The sequence below is a fragment of the Rhododendron vialii genome, chromosome 1a (genome assembly GCF_030253575.1).
Source record: "Rhododendron vialii isolate Sample 1 chromosome 1a, ASM3025357v1".
Taxonomy (NCBI): domain Eukaryota; kingdom Viridiplantae; phylum Streptophyta; class Magnoliopsida; order Ericales; family Ericaceae; genus Rhododendron; species Rhododendron vialii.
This window is the reverse complement of record NC_080557.1, coordinates 47,269,169-47,281,340: the sequence shown is the minus strand read 5'-3', so window position 1 is coordinate 47,281,340 and position 12,172 is coordinate 47,269,169. Positions and strand designations below refer to the sequence as shown.

At 40.1% G+C, this 12,172-nt stretch overlaps 2 protein-coding genes across 5 annotated transcripts; one reads left to right on the top strand and one right to left on the bottom strand.

Moving 5' to 3' along the window:
- Positions 1–151: 151 nt before the first annotated feature.
- On the bottom strand, positions 152–3,851 carry LOC131322348 (transcription factor LRL2-like). Of its 4 annotated transcripts, none has more exons than XM_058353651.1 (8): positions 3,694–3,851; positions 2,129–2,438; positions 1,925–2,026; positions 1,662–1,781; positions 1,362–1,436; positions 923–988; positions 696–755; positions 152–575 (listed from the first exon to the last, which is right to left on the bottom strand). In XM_058353651.1, the coding sequence occupies exons 2-8, from the start codon at positions 2,420–2,422 to the stop codon at positions 408–410; spliced, it is 885 nt and encodes a 294-aa protein (XP_058209634.1). In that variant the 5' UTR covers positions 2,423–2,438; positions 3,694–3,851; the 3' UTR covers positions 152–407. The 4 variants fall into 4 exon arrangements, with proteins under 4 accessions (XP_058209634.1, XP_058209646.1, XP_058209641.1 ...); XM_058353663.1 differs by having other exon boundaries at positions 1,371–1,436; XM_058353658.1 differs by having other exon boundaries at positions 2,129–2,441; positions 3,694–3,848.
- Positions 3,852–5,585: 1,734 nt separating this feature from the next.
- On the top strand, positions 5,586–9,858 carry LOC131335330 (small nuclear ribonucleoprotein SmD1a). Its single transcript, XM_058370645.1, has 4 exons — positions 5,586–5,840; positions 5,960–6,036; positions 9,215–9,406; positions 9,523–9,858. The coding sequence occupies exons 1-4, from the start codon at positions 5,827–5,829 to the stop codon at positions 9,582–9,584; spliced, it is 345 nt and encodes a 114-aa protein (XP_058226628.1). The 5' UTR covers positions 5,586–5,826; the 3' UTR covers positions 9,585–9,858.
- The last annotated feature ends 2,314 nt before the right edge of the window (positions 9,859–12,172 follow it).

Here is a 12,172-nt window from a genome sequence, read left to right as displayed (position 1 = left end):
AGCTTTGTTAAGATTCGGATAATTAGTTAGGCATTAACCCCTTGTGAAACCTGCTGCATATTCCGGTTTTAAAATTCGTTTGGCCATGCGAAAAAGCAGAGAATGAAATGGTATTTTGGAGGGCAGTAGAACAAACTGATTTGTACAAAGATTTTGAGGATGGGAACACAACAGTTAACTCTGATATCTAATGTAATATAGACATGCACATAGAGGATGGAGAACAATGTTTTGTTCCGGATAAGTTTCTCTCTCTATTCTCTAAGCCAAAAATTGCTTTGACATGAAAAAATCACAGCTGCTGGCAAAATTAACATGTCTTTTCACAGATGAAATTCTCCGGAAGAAAGCCGGAAACGATAACATCATTAACATCTAAAGTTTGATGGATTGGTATGTTTGAGCATTTACATCGCTTGATGAAGTCCTTCAACCAAATTTGTTGGCATTATAACCAGGCCTCTGCTCTCCAATAGCTGGGATGCTGCTGATGGATTCACCTCTAGTAACTTCCCCATCATCTCTTCCAGTGGTTCGTTCAACATCTGTTCATGGAGGATGTAATGGCCATATCCCTGTAAATCATAGGAAGATTTTGATGACAGAGATCGAAGAAGATATGAAAATAGAAAAAGAGCTATCAGAGATGATTGCACGGAACAATCTCATATGAGTTTGCGATTATAAGTAGTTACCTCCAGGAAAACAAAAGGATCAGTGGTTGGTTCACCTCCCAATCTGCTTTGACTTAAATCCTGAAGAACTAACTTCTTTTAATGATCGATCTAGTGTGTTGCAAGGAAGAAAATTTTGATGCATGCTAGATATAACTACTGAGGAACTATCGTAAAATATCAATTGACCCAGCATTTTAAAATACCTTGAGATGGTGGTAAGCAACCACATTGTAATCAAAGCATACCTTGATTTGAAGCTGTAAATACTTGATATAGTCGGTTATATCATCAAGTTGAGATGCTTTACTACCCTGTAAAACCACAGGAAATATATCACATTAATCAGGCCGATCAATGACATGAAGTCTGGCAACTATAACGTCACATGTTTTAAAGAAATATAAGCCACTATCTGCAAGAAATGGATGATGTTAATATTGCAGATAATTTGTTTGCTAATGTGAGTTGCTGCAGATAAGTGGGTTCATGCTCTTGGAGAAATGCAGCTATCCTTGACCCCTAACTTCCATGGAAAAAGTAACAAAACACAATTTGTTTCCTTTCATTGAACAAAGCAGTTGAATTTTTTTTACAGCTTTTATCTGTTGTTCACGACAAATTTTATCAGTAAGATACTAAGATGCGTGTTCAGATGCATGCTTTCCTCGATGCACTCTCACCCACATGTATCACCTCTTTGTGGCGCGGAAGCAGTTCATTCAGGGCGTGGTGTCTCTCAGTAATCCTCATTCTGCGAGCCTGAAGGAAAGCTGGCTTGTCAGGGAAACTGAACAAATGATGCCCCCAGGTCGAAGTTTAATGAACTCATTGTTCTACAGCATTCAAAGTAAGCGGATCCCTTCATTTAGAAGAAAGGATATTGAAACAATTCAGCACCTGAGACCCCGGATTTGGAAACTTTTATAGGGTAAACTGGTAAAGTGTCCTTGTAGCTAGTACCATTTGTTAAAGGAGTTTACTTACACGATCAGTGGCAGTGGCAGTGACAGAGGCTCTTCGTCTAGATGCATGGTTATGTGGTTTGGCTAAGAAAGCTGGAGCTGCAACTGAGGCTCTTGAATGAAGTTCATTTGATTCTTGTCCCTGAGAAAAATGAAGGGATTGGAAAATACTGTTTCAATTGAGCATCATGGAACTTTTCTATCTTCAACTGATTTTTTGGAGACAAGGAACTCTACGTAAAATCCCATTTCAGCTCAAGGCCTAGAAAAGATAAGAAACTTGACCTGAGCATGGAGCTGATATTCAGCATCTGTGAAGGTGTTCATTGGTGGCCAATTTTGAGACCTCGCATTTTTTACCTCTTGAAGAACAGCATTACCTCCAACCTTCAGTATTTAATTCCAAAGTTATTCAGGCAGGTATACAACATCAGAAAAGCTTCAAGTATACGAATATACAATCACTAGTATCTAATAGTACTACTCTACCTTCCAAACATCCATGCCACCAAATGGCACTATTGCATTATGGTATGACATCTCCCTTGAGATTTCGGCGACACTCCTTTCTGTAATAAACTCGATGGAACCAGGAGATGTTTCCTGGCAGTGTATCCACTGAGATAGGGGAAAAGGAACAGGAGGAATGTGATTTTTTCCATCTGCTGTGACATACTTATGGTTTGGATTGCCTTGGTACGAATCAGAGGCATCATTGGAAGTCCCACCAAAAGCAGATGACATCAACTGCAGAGGGTTCTCGTGACCGTATTTTCCTTCCATATTATCCTAAGCAAAACTGCTCGAATATGGTGGCAGAACAGTTAGCAACTCAGTATGCACAAAAGGAACTAAAATTTCAAAACTTATAGGTCTGGAGAAGGACGTATTCAGATGAATTTTAATTGGGGCTGGTAAAAGCTAATTACAGGTACAGAATATATGAGTATTGATACAAGCAAGATGATTAAATAATTAGAACCTTGCAGATGAATTAAGTAATTGATTTCTCCAATGAAACTTAACCATTTGAGCCCGGGCGGGGGGGCGGGGGGGGGGGGGTGTGGGGGGGGGGAGGGGAGGGAGGTAAAAAATGAGAACTTCTTCCAGGTGAAAATAGAAAAGAAAACAAAGTGCATGCTCCTCAATATTCTAATTTATTTCAGAATTGAAACGAATTAGGGTCGCAGTAGCTTTTTGTAGAAATAGTCAATAGCCAAATCAAGCTCAATGCTACCAAAATCATAAACCGTACTTTGGCTTTTTGAGTACCTTGGCTTTTTTAAGGCTTTACCTGCTTTGGTTGAAAGACGCATATAAAGTGTTGGAATCCTTCACCCTCAACAAATGAAAATGGCAACACATCAATTATTAACATCTCCTCTAGTGCCTGTTTACATGCGTCAACACTAAAGGTCACAAGCACAAGTTTTGCACTTGTTTCACCATTGTGTTCCTTTACTTTTTGAAAACCAAGGATTTTTTGCATAGAACACATAAATTTCTTGCTCGTGGGATATTTGGTACACTGATACGCTAGATGATGAGTCATGGATTTTGTACCATTGTTCCCCAAATGACGTGCATAAGACTTCCCACAACAACTGTATGCAACCCTAGGTTTCGAATGACCTTTTGGTGTAAGAATTTTAAAATGCTTCCAGCAAGGAGACCTCTGATTACTTACAAGACCATCACCACCTTTTAGACTCACTCCTTTTATTTTCAGGCACTTGATCGTTATTTGCATTTTCAGAATGTTCAGGAAAATCAAACTCAACAGCTTCATCCATAATGTCATCATGATCAATATCATCCATCTAAAACAAATGAAAACCAAAATCAAATAATAACAGAGTATTGCAAGTTGGGAAAAGCGCAAACACTAGAATAAATGAACCCTAACTGGCTTTGATGGGGGTTTCATGGAGAAGAGTAAACCCTAACTACTGTGCTAAATTAACAGAAATAAACCGTATTATATCGCCAACCAAACATGAAACCCAGAACACCAACAATCTGAAACCAAAACTTAGGGTTTTGAGATTGAATACCTCAAGGCCAGAGATTTCATCCCACTGAGAAATGAGCGCAACGCCGGCGTCGTCGAGGAGGTTCTGGCGGAGAGAGTTTCTTGAACTTGCCCTTTTAACTGTTTGAAATGAGAGATGAGAGCTTGAGAGGGAGTGAGGGTTTGTGGTTTAGGAGAGATGGACGGCCGAGATTAATAAGAAGTTGATGAAGATTAACGTAAAATACATAAAAATCCTCATTTTATTCGGTTTATATAGAAGGTTCGGTAAGGTTCGGTTCGGTCCTAGTTGGTCCATTTAATTCGATTCGGTTCAATTAAAATTCCAACTACCTGAGACCCAACTGAAAGTTAGTAAATTTTTTCTTGTTCCAGAATTGAAACCAATCAGAATCGAAAAAAAACAGACCGAAAATCGAACCGAACCGAGCTTGTATATTATACGAGTCTACGACTTGAGCTCGGCTCGATTGCTGAATGAGTCGAGTGAGCCAAGCCTCGAGCTAGTCTCGGGAAGCTGAATTTATTTTTGCAGGCTTGCTACACCTACCGAACCGATCATAAATTCTACTCCTACATTGGATCTTTAATTTAGAGATTCGTTTGTAAATCTCCATATATTTTTTGGCAGCGGATCTGTGGGTCTTAAGGGATGGCCTCAAAACTTGCAAATGATCATCATTATTCCAATATTGTTATTTGTGCCGGTGCTATTGCAGTGATCGATCTCATTTTCAAAACCAAAATCAGTCACCGGCTCATCCTTTGAGCAATTTGATCGTTGATTGCAGGTTTCTAATGGAGGGAATCATGGTGACAAACCTCAAGCATGAGTATCGGGAGGTGAATTGTTGTGCTGACTTTGCTAGCAAGGAGTGCACTGACCTATTCACTGGGTTTTCTATCTTTTACTGTTATTCCGTCTTTGTTGTTATTTCAATTAAATGCAAACTCTGTAAAGATTAAATACCCCAGACTTTTTAGGCTCCATTTCGGAAACCTTCTTAAAAAATGAGTAAGTACTTATTTTGGAACTTTTCATTAAAAAATAAGAAGGGTTATTCCACAAAACCCAAAAAAAAAGTTTCTTCCACATTTTCAAACTCAAAAATAATGTAAATGAAAAAAAAAATTCAATTTTTTTTGCACCGTGTTAAAGATCTCAATGAGATCTATCAAACAAGATCCATAGTGATAAGAAAATTATTTGCGTAAACACATGATTTTTAAGCTTGAAGTTGCCTTATACAAAAAATAAGACTATTGCTTTGAGAATGGGCGCCGGCGGAGGGAAATCGTACTGACGGCCACGCTGGGCTGTCTCCGGCCACCGGACGGCCGATCCGAGCTGTCCAAAAATTCTAAAACAAAAAACCGAGGGGGCTAGCGCGGGAATCAACGGCATCCGAGGTGTGTAGGGTGCTTGATCCGAGCACCCCTTTTTCGTGTATATGATTTCACACGAAAAGGGGGTGCTTGGATCAAGCACCTTACACACCTCATATGCCGTTGATTCCTGCCAAGGCCCCCTCCTTTTTTTTTTTAGAATTTTTGGACGGCTCGGATCGGCCGTCTGGTGGCCGGAGACGGCCCGGCGCGGCCGTCGGTACGATTTCCCTCCCCGACCGATCGGTACCTATATAAATTCTTTCAAAATAAGTACCAACCTTCTTATTTTCCGGAATAAAGCTTCTTATTAGACAAAAAATAAATTCTTATTTTAGTTCTGGAACGTACCCTTAGTCCTTCATTACCAAAAAAATATACTATTTGTTTTGTAAATCTCATTTCATTCAATATCATTCCAACCTCAATTCCATTCAATTATCAAATCCATTCTATCGTACCAAACCTACCCTAAAAGATTTGCTTATCTAAAATAGAGAGTTGGGTGAGCTAAAATAAAAGGAAGCTGGCCTTGCCCACTTGACATGTATTGGGCCGAAAAGGCCATCGGTCCACCGAGCCCAGTCGGTGAATTTCATCGACCTACATATCGTACGACGCCGTGTCTAGCTATTCGGATATAGAGCGAGCAACTCCATATCCGTGCCCTAAACCCCTGTCTTCACCGGCGACTGTGGCGGTTTGCTTTGTGCAACAAAACCCTAGGCATCATCATCATCGCTCTTCTTCTTCTTCCTCGCTCCCAACAATGAAGCTCGTTAGGTAGATCCTTTTTCTTTCTTTCTTTTTTTGTCTTTGTAATAGCACCTTTTTATTGGTACTATTTTCTTGTTTCTTGTTTTAATTATTGACCTGTTTTCCCCCCCTTTCTATCTGAGCAGGTTTTTGATGAAGTTGAACAACGAGACCGTGTCGATTGAGCTCAAGAACGGAACCGTTGTTCACGGCACCATCACAGGTACCCTCCTCTCTCTCTCTCTCTCTCTCTCTCTCTCTCTCTCTCTCTCTATATATATATATATATATATATAAATGTATATATCTCTGTGAATGTCCATTTTTTGTCTGTGTGGGGAGAATAAATCGGACCCTGTGTTGTTTGGTTTTTCAAGAAAAGAAGAATTGAAATTCACAGTGGTTTATGTGGAGTTGCTTTATGAGGAACTGTTGATCGGAGTCTTTGTGTTTGAATTTTAAGCAATGGGAAACATTGTTCTCTGTTGTTTCTTTTATTTGGCTATTTGCTTCCGGTGCTTTTAGGCTTTGTTTTGTTCTTGTTTCTTCCCGGATATTTCGATTGGTGAACACACGTCCTGCAGGCACAAGCTCATGGGCTAACTTATGTTTTGGGTTAACCAGCTGGATGCTCGTGTTTATGTTTGTTCAACTTCTGAGCTTCTAAATGCGCTGTGTTAGAAATTTCAGAAAAACTATATTATTTGGTTAAACCTGGAGCCTAGGTTACTTGGAAATGTTAAGCCAGGATTTGAGGTTAAGCCTTTCACATGCTTCTGACATTGCTCACCAAGTTTCTTTGGAGTCCCATCCAATTAACCAATCAGAAGTCCTGAGCTTAGGAGTAGGACTTGGACCTTCTTCAGAATCTATTTGGAAAGTTTTAGTGCCGATCTGATCTTTTTCATTTAATCTGTCAACACAAAGTATTGGGTAGGTTGTTAACTTTCTCTACTATTTGTTTATTGATCATGTTTTCTCTCTTTAATATGATAAAGAGAACAAGTAGTGGAAGAAACTCTATCCCCTACCTAAAGCTAAGTTTTACGACGATGATTGCAAAGTTATTTTTGTGGAGGTTTGGTCGGGAGAGAAAACTTCTGGAGGAGAGTGATCGTGTTGAAGTATGTGGCGATTTGAGGTGGTTAGGTGACTGCAAAAGTAATTGCTCCCATGGAAAGGGACTGCGAAAGGGTATTTGGCTTGTTTGGCAATTTTCCCAAGTTTTTTGAACTATCCAGTCGGAAGAAGGGGTAGGGGTAGGTTTTGGCAGCATAAGTTGTGTAGTGAGCTGACACTCAGTAGAGCATTTGTGGTTGTGGCCATCTTTCGGCCTTTCGCAGGATGGGAGGTGTCAGTGGCTAAGTGCATGGAATGACACATGAAGTGTGTCATGGAATATTATCCTTCATAGGCCTTTTTAGGATGGGGCGTTTGCTCAGTTGTTTGGTTTGCTTCTTTTGCTGTATGGCTTGAGCGGGTTGGGGTGGGTTTAGGATGGTTTATGTTGGAAGAGGTGGAGTTTTGATACATCCTCTTTCTTTTGGGGATTCCTGGAGTGAGATTCCCTTGGCAAAGCTGCCAAAGCATTTCATAGGTGGTACCCCTTATCAGTGTTCTAAATGGCGGCCGCCGAGGCGCTTGGAGGTACCCCGCCGCCACGCCAATACCCCTTGGCATTTGATTTGGCCCCCAAGGAGGTTTGGCGGTGTTTGGTGGCCGCCTAGGCGGGCTTGGCGGGATTGGAGGGCTTGGCGGACCTTGGCGTGTTTGGAGGCCTTGGGCGGCCTTAAATGTATAGAATAAAACTAAAAGGGCTTCTTATGTAATTTTGACAAAATCACACACACACATACATACATACACACACAATTACATATTACGTTTTCATCCCACACCCACTCACAGCTCATTCCAGTTGCCCTAGCTAGTCGGATCAAACTCCAGGTAACTCGTTCCATCATCTGATCGTCGATCTTCCATCGTCGGCGTCGGTCGGTGGTCGCCGACTCGCCGGTATGTGTGTGTGTGTCTCTCTCGATCGTCCTGTTTCTCTCTCTCGTCCGTTTTTTTTTTTCTTTTCGATCTTCCAGGACCAGATGGGTCCACGACCTTGTTTCTCTCTCTCTCGTCTGTTTTTTTTTTGGTTACCCAAGAACAGATGGGAATCATGGGATTCATGGGAATACCTCCTGTTCCCATCGTAAAGAATAAATGGGTCCAGCTAGTAAATATTCCCAACATTTATCTTGTTTCCCACGAATATTTTGGGTTTTTCTACAAATTTCTCAACTTGGCCAGTTGATTCTATTTCTTCCATGACTGTTGTGTAGAACTTTGAACTTGCATTATGGATACATGGAATATAGTTTGATTGGATAATGGTTTGTTTTAAAAAAAAAAAAACGCCGAATTGCTTGGCGCCGCCTAGGTGGCTTGGCACTTGGAGGTGGGTCTCCGCCCTACTAGCGCCAAGCGCCATTTAGAACATTGCCACTTATAAGGTGGTGTCTTCCACATGGACAATGGCTCATGGAAGATCTTGTCGTTAGCAACCTCATTAGGATACAAAACGTCATGGTTAGTTGGTGTTGCATGTGCAGAGACGACAAAGGATCAGTGTAAGCGATTGCCTAGGAATTTTGGGTTTGCTCTTTGCTTTCTTGGAATTCTTAGGTATTTGATAGGGATGTGGCCATTGTTTTGGCCTAGTTGGAGGGGTGCTGAGTTAGGGAAATGGAGAAGCAAGGCTTGTGCCCTCGTGTGGGTGATTTGGTTGGAGAGGATTCAAAGATCCTTTCAGTGTGTGGAGTAGGTGGCTTCCCATTTAAAAAGTCATGCCTTACCCGTTTGTATGGTTGGTTGTCTTTAGTGGCACGTATAGATTCTTTTCTAGACTTTGTGGATTCCCTCTATATTTGGTTTAGTTGTCTTTTTGTGCTTTAGGCCTTTTGTGTTTGAGGTTCTTGTCTTCTATATATGTGTAGTGTCCTGTGTCCCCTTGATGATCTATTTGAGGCCTTTTACTGTTTGCATAAAAAAATATTGAGCTTCAATATAAAGTGATATTTAGAACATCCTACCATTAGAACTTGGATGCTGCTAATGTGATTTTGTTAAATGATTGCTCATTATACAATATGAGCTACTGTATAGTTGAACTCTTCTTTTCTTTCTTTGGCTCCTGCGGGCAAGTGTTTCCATCCAAACTAACTTAACAGCTTTCCATGAATTAAGCTGTTTGACTATATTAATCTCAAAAAACGGAGAAAAAGAAATATAGATCAGTTATTTGATGGGCTTTTCCTTTCATTGGAATTATGGACTGACTAGACCAAATCATGTGCTTGTATTACCTATTGGAGACTTTGTGTTCACTTTGTTTTGTTGTCTTGATATAGGTGTGGATATAAGTATGAACACACATTTGAAAACCGTAAAACTTACACTTAAGGGTAAGAATCCAGTCACCCTGGATCACCTTAGTGTGAGGGGTAACAACATTCGATACTATATCCTCCCCGACAGCTTGAATCTGGAGACCTTGTTGGTGGAAGAGACGCCTAGGGTGAAGCCCAAGAAGCCAACAGCAGGTATTGCTTGTAGTACTGCAGCTGCATTTCCTTTCATTTTCTTCATTTTGATGTCAATTGCTTCCCGTACTATTTTCAATAATCTCATTTGCATTTGGTTTATCTTTCAATCTCAGGGAAGCCTTTGGGACGTGGCAGAGGCCGTGGTCGCGGACGCGGTCGTGGCCGAGGCCGTTAGTCACAGGGTTGTCATTGCAATTTTTGGGACGGTTCTGTAAACCCTTAGTGTTGTTCAAGTTGGTAATTTTTAATGTCCTAGACTTTCTTGAAATATAAGTTCCTTTATGACTCTAAATTTTCTCACGTAATAGAGTTTTCTAATGCTTCCTAGTATTACTTAGTTCTATGTTTCAAAACTTAAGAAATCCTGTACAAGTATCTTATCTATGGGCTGTTAAGCATTGGCTTGTATTTTCTTCTGCCCCTATTAAGGTAAGATTTGATTATTGGTATTCCTATTACTTAGTTCTATGGTTTGGAAGTTCAGAAATCCTGTACATGTATTGGATCTATGGGTGGAAAGCATTGACTTTGGTCAATCTATTACCTCCGTCCGAAAAAAGATTGTTTGGTCTTCAAAAATGAAAACATAGAAATATTTCATTTTTTGTAAAGAATTGGAAAAAAAATTATTGCAAGTCAATAGATATTAACGAGTTCTTTCAATTTATGAAAGTAAAAAGTTTGATTTTTTAATACAAAAAATGTGTTATTTTTAAATTTTTATTTTGCAGACTTCTGACATTTTTCTTGGGGACGGGAGGGAGTATATATCTTCTTCCCTTCTTAGGTAAGATTTGATTATTGGTACTGTTATTATAACACGAGTCTAGGTGTTCTGTCAAGTCCTCAACCATCTATGTTCTTGTCCTTTTCAAACCCCATTAGGTCACCTAGAGCTGTTCTGCCTTTTTGTTTTCAATTACTGTATCTCTCTCTCTCTCTCTCTCTCTCTCTCTATACGATACCATAATAATTGCACCTCATCAACCATATGTATTACAGCTGCAGTGCAGTTGATCTTTTACCATCAAGAGACTGGACAATAGTCAATGGTTCCTGTGTATAATTAGGTACCACTTGTGACAATCTGATTAGCATGGAGTATTTAAAAGGGGTCTGATCTTCTCTATCTTGAAAATTCCTATGCCTCTGTGCCGAGAGTTTTTCTAGCTGTTGATTGTGTGATTTTTTTTTTTAATGTTTTAAATTTAACGGTCAGAAAACCCCTCGGCATAGAATTTCCGGCATCAAAGGATTCTGCCCCAAACTCAGTTTAACCCTTTCAATGGTGGGTTGTTAAGTGGGGAAGCAAATGAATGAGTTGGTCACGTATCCTAATCTAGCTTTCAATGATGGGTTGGTAAGTAGGGAAGCAAATGAATGAGTTGGTCACGTATCCTAATCTAGCTTTCATTCAAGTAATACAAAACTCCCCACTAAATCGGACCCGGGGACCCTGCCGAGCGGCACCCCTGCCAAGCGGCCAATCCGACCGTTCATCTCAGAAATCAACGGCCCGGATTGAAATATCTTTTTCCTTTTCCTTTCTTTTTTTTTTAAATCCGTTCGGTGCCTTTACATCTGGGCCGTTCAAAACACTTTTTGACGGTCAAGATGTGCTCAACACTCCTGCCAAGCATCCCTGCTTGGCAGGGTCTCCAGGTCCCACTAAACCTAGGTCTTAGCAGGAGTACTCATCTTACAGTATTTTTTCAATAACCGGATATCTGAGTCAGTTTACATACATTTCGATTAATTTCAGGACCCTAAAATTAGTGACCGGGTAAATTCTCAAGTCACTCTTAGGTTTGAAATATTTTGGTCATCCACATCAGTACTTCACAATAAGATTTGGATGATATTTTGGGTGGGCCTCATATTGCTACTTGCACATTTGGTTGTGTTTGATTTACTGAAGATATGATCAAGCTCTGTACTACATTCAATTTTGGTAGGCACAAGAATTCTGAACTGCATTAAATTATGAGGCATTTTTAGGTCTCTTCCTTCTGGTGATCTTTATCTCGTTCATTATTGAAACGATAAGCGCTTATGGTTACGCAATAAATGACATTTTTTTTGTTTGATAATTATGTGTACTTGTCTGTTGAATGGACGGTCCGATGGTGCACATCACAGGACACAACCCCTTTTGGGTTGTGCTTTAAGCGAATGGCAAATGCTAATAGGTCATTGGTGCACCTTGTATGTGGGTCCGTATGAGTAATAATTACCGACCACTGTTGACCACCTGCCGCTTGCAGGTTGAAAAGTTTGAAGTTCTATAAAGCCAAATTACAACATTAACCTTTTCACTTTCCTTATCGCTTTTACTCTCCAATCTCAAGCAACTCTCTTTTTAAGGAGAAAATTTATAGGTGTCGGGTGGGTAACTGACGTGATATCCGAACAATGTATTTGAGCCGTTCAAAAGTGTATTATATGGCTCAGATTGAATCACTCTTTCCTCTTTCTCTTTCTAAATTCAAAATGGACGGTCCGGATCCATCTAGTGGGCACCACGTAGTACCCGCTAGGCACTGAAAAATTTCTCCGTTTTAAGGGGGAAAACACAACTGTGCTATTGGTACTGGAAAAATTTGGACTAGCTTGTACATACTCTTTTGGGGCCTATTACGGGTAAAAAAAAAATGATCGAAGCCACATATTTTGTTTAAAATTCTTTATTTACGGTTCTTATAAAAAATAAACGCAATCCAGGGAAAATGTTGGAAAGGGCACTCTGGACTCTCACAAAATGGT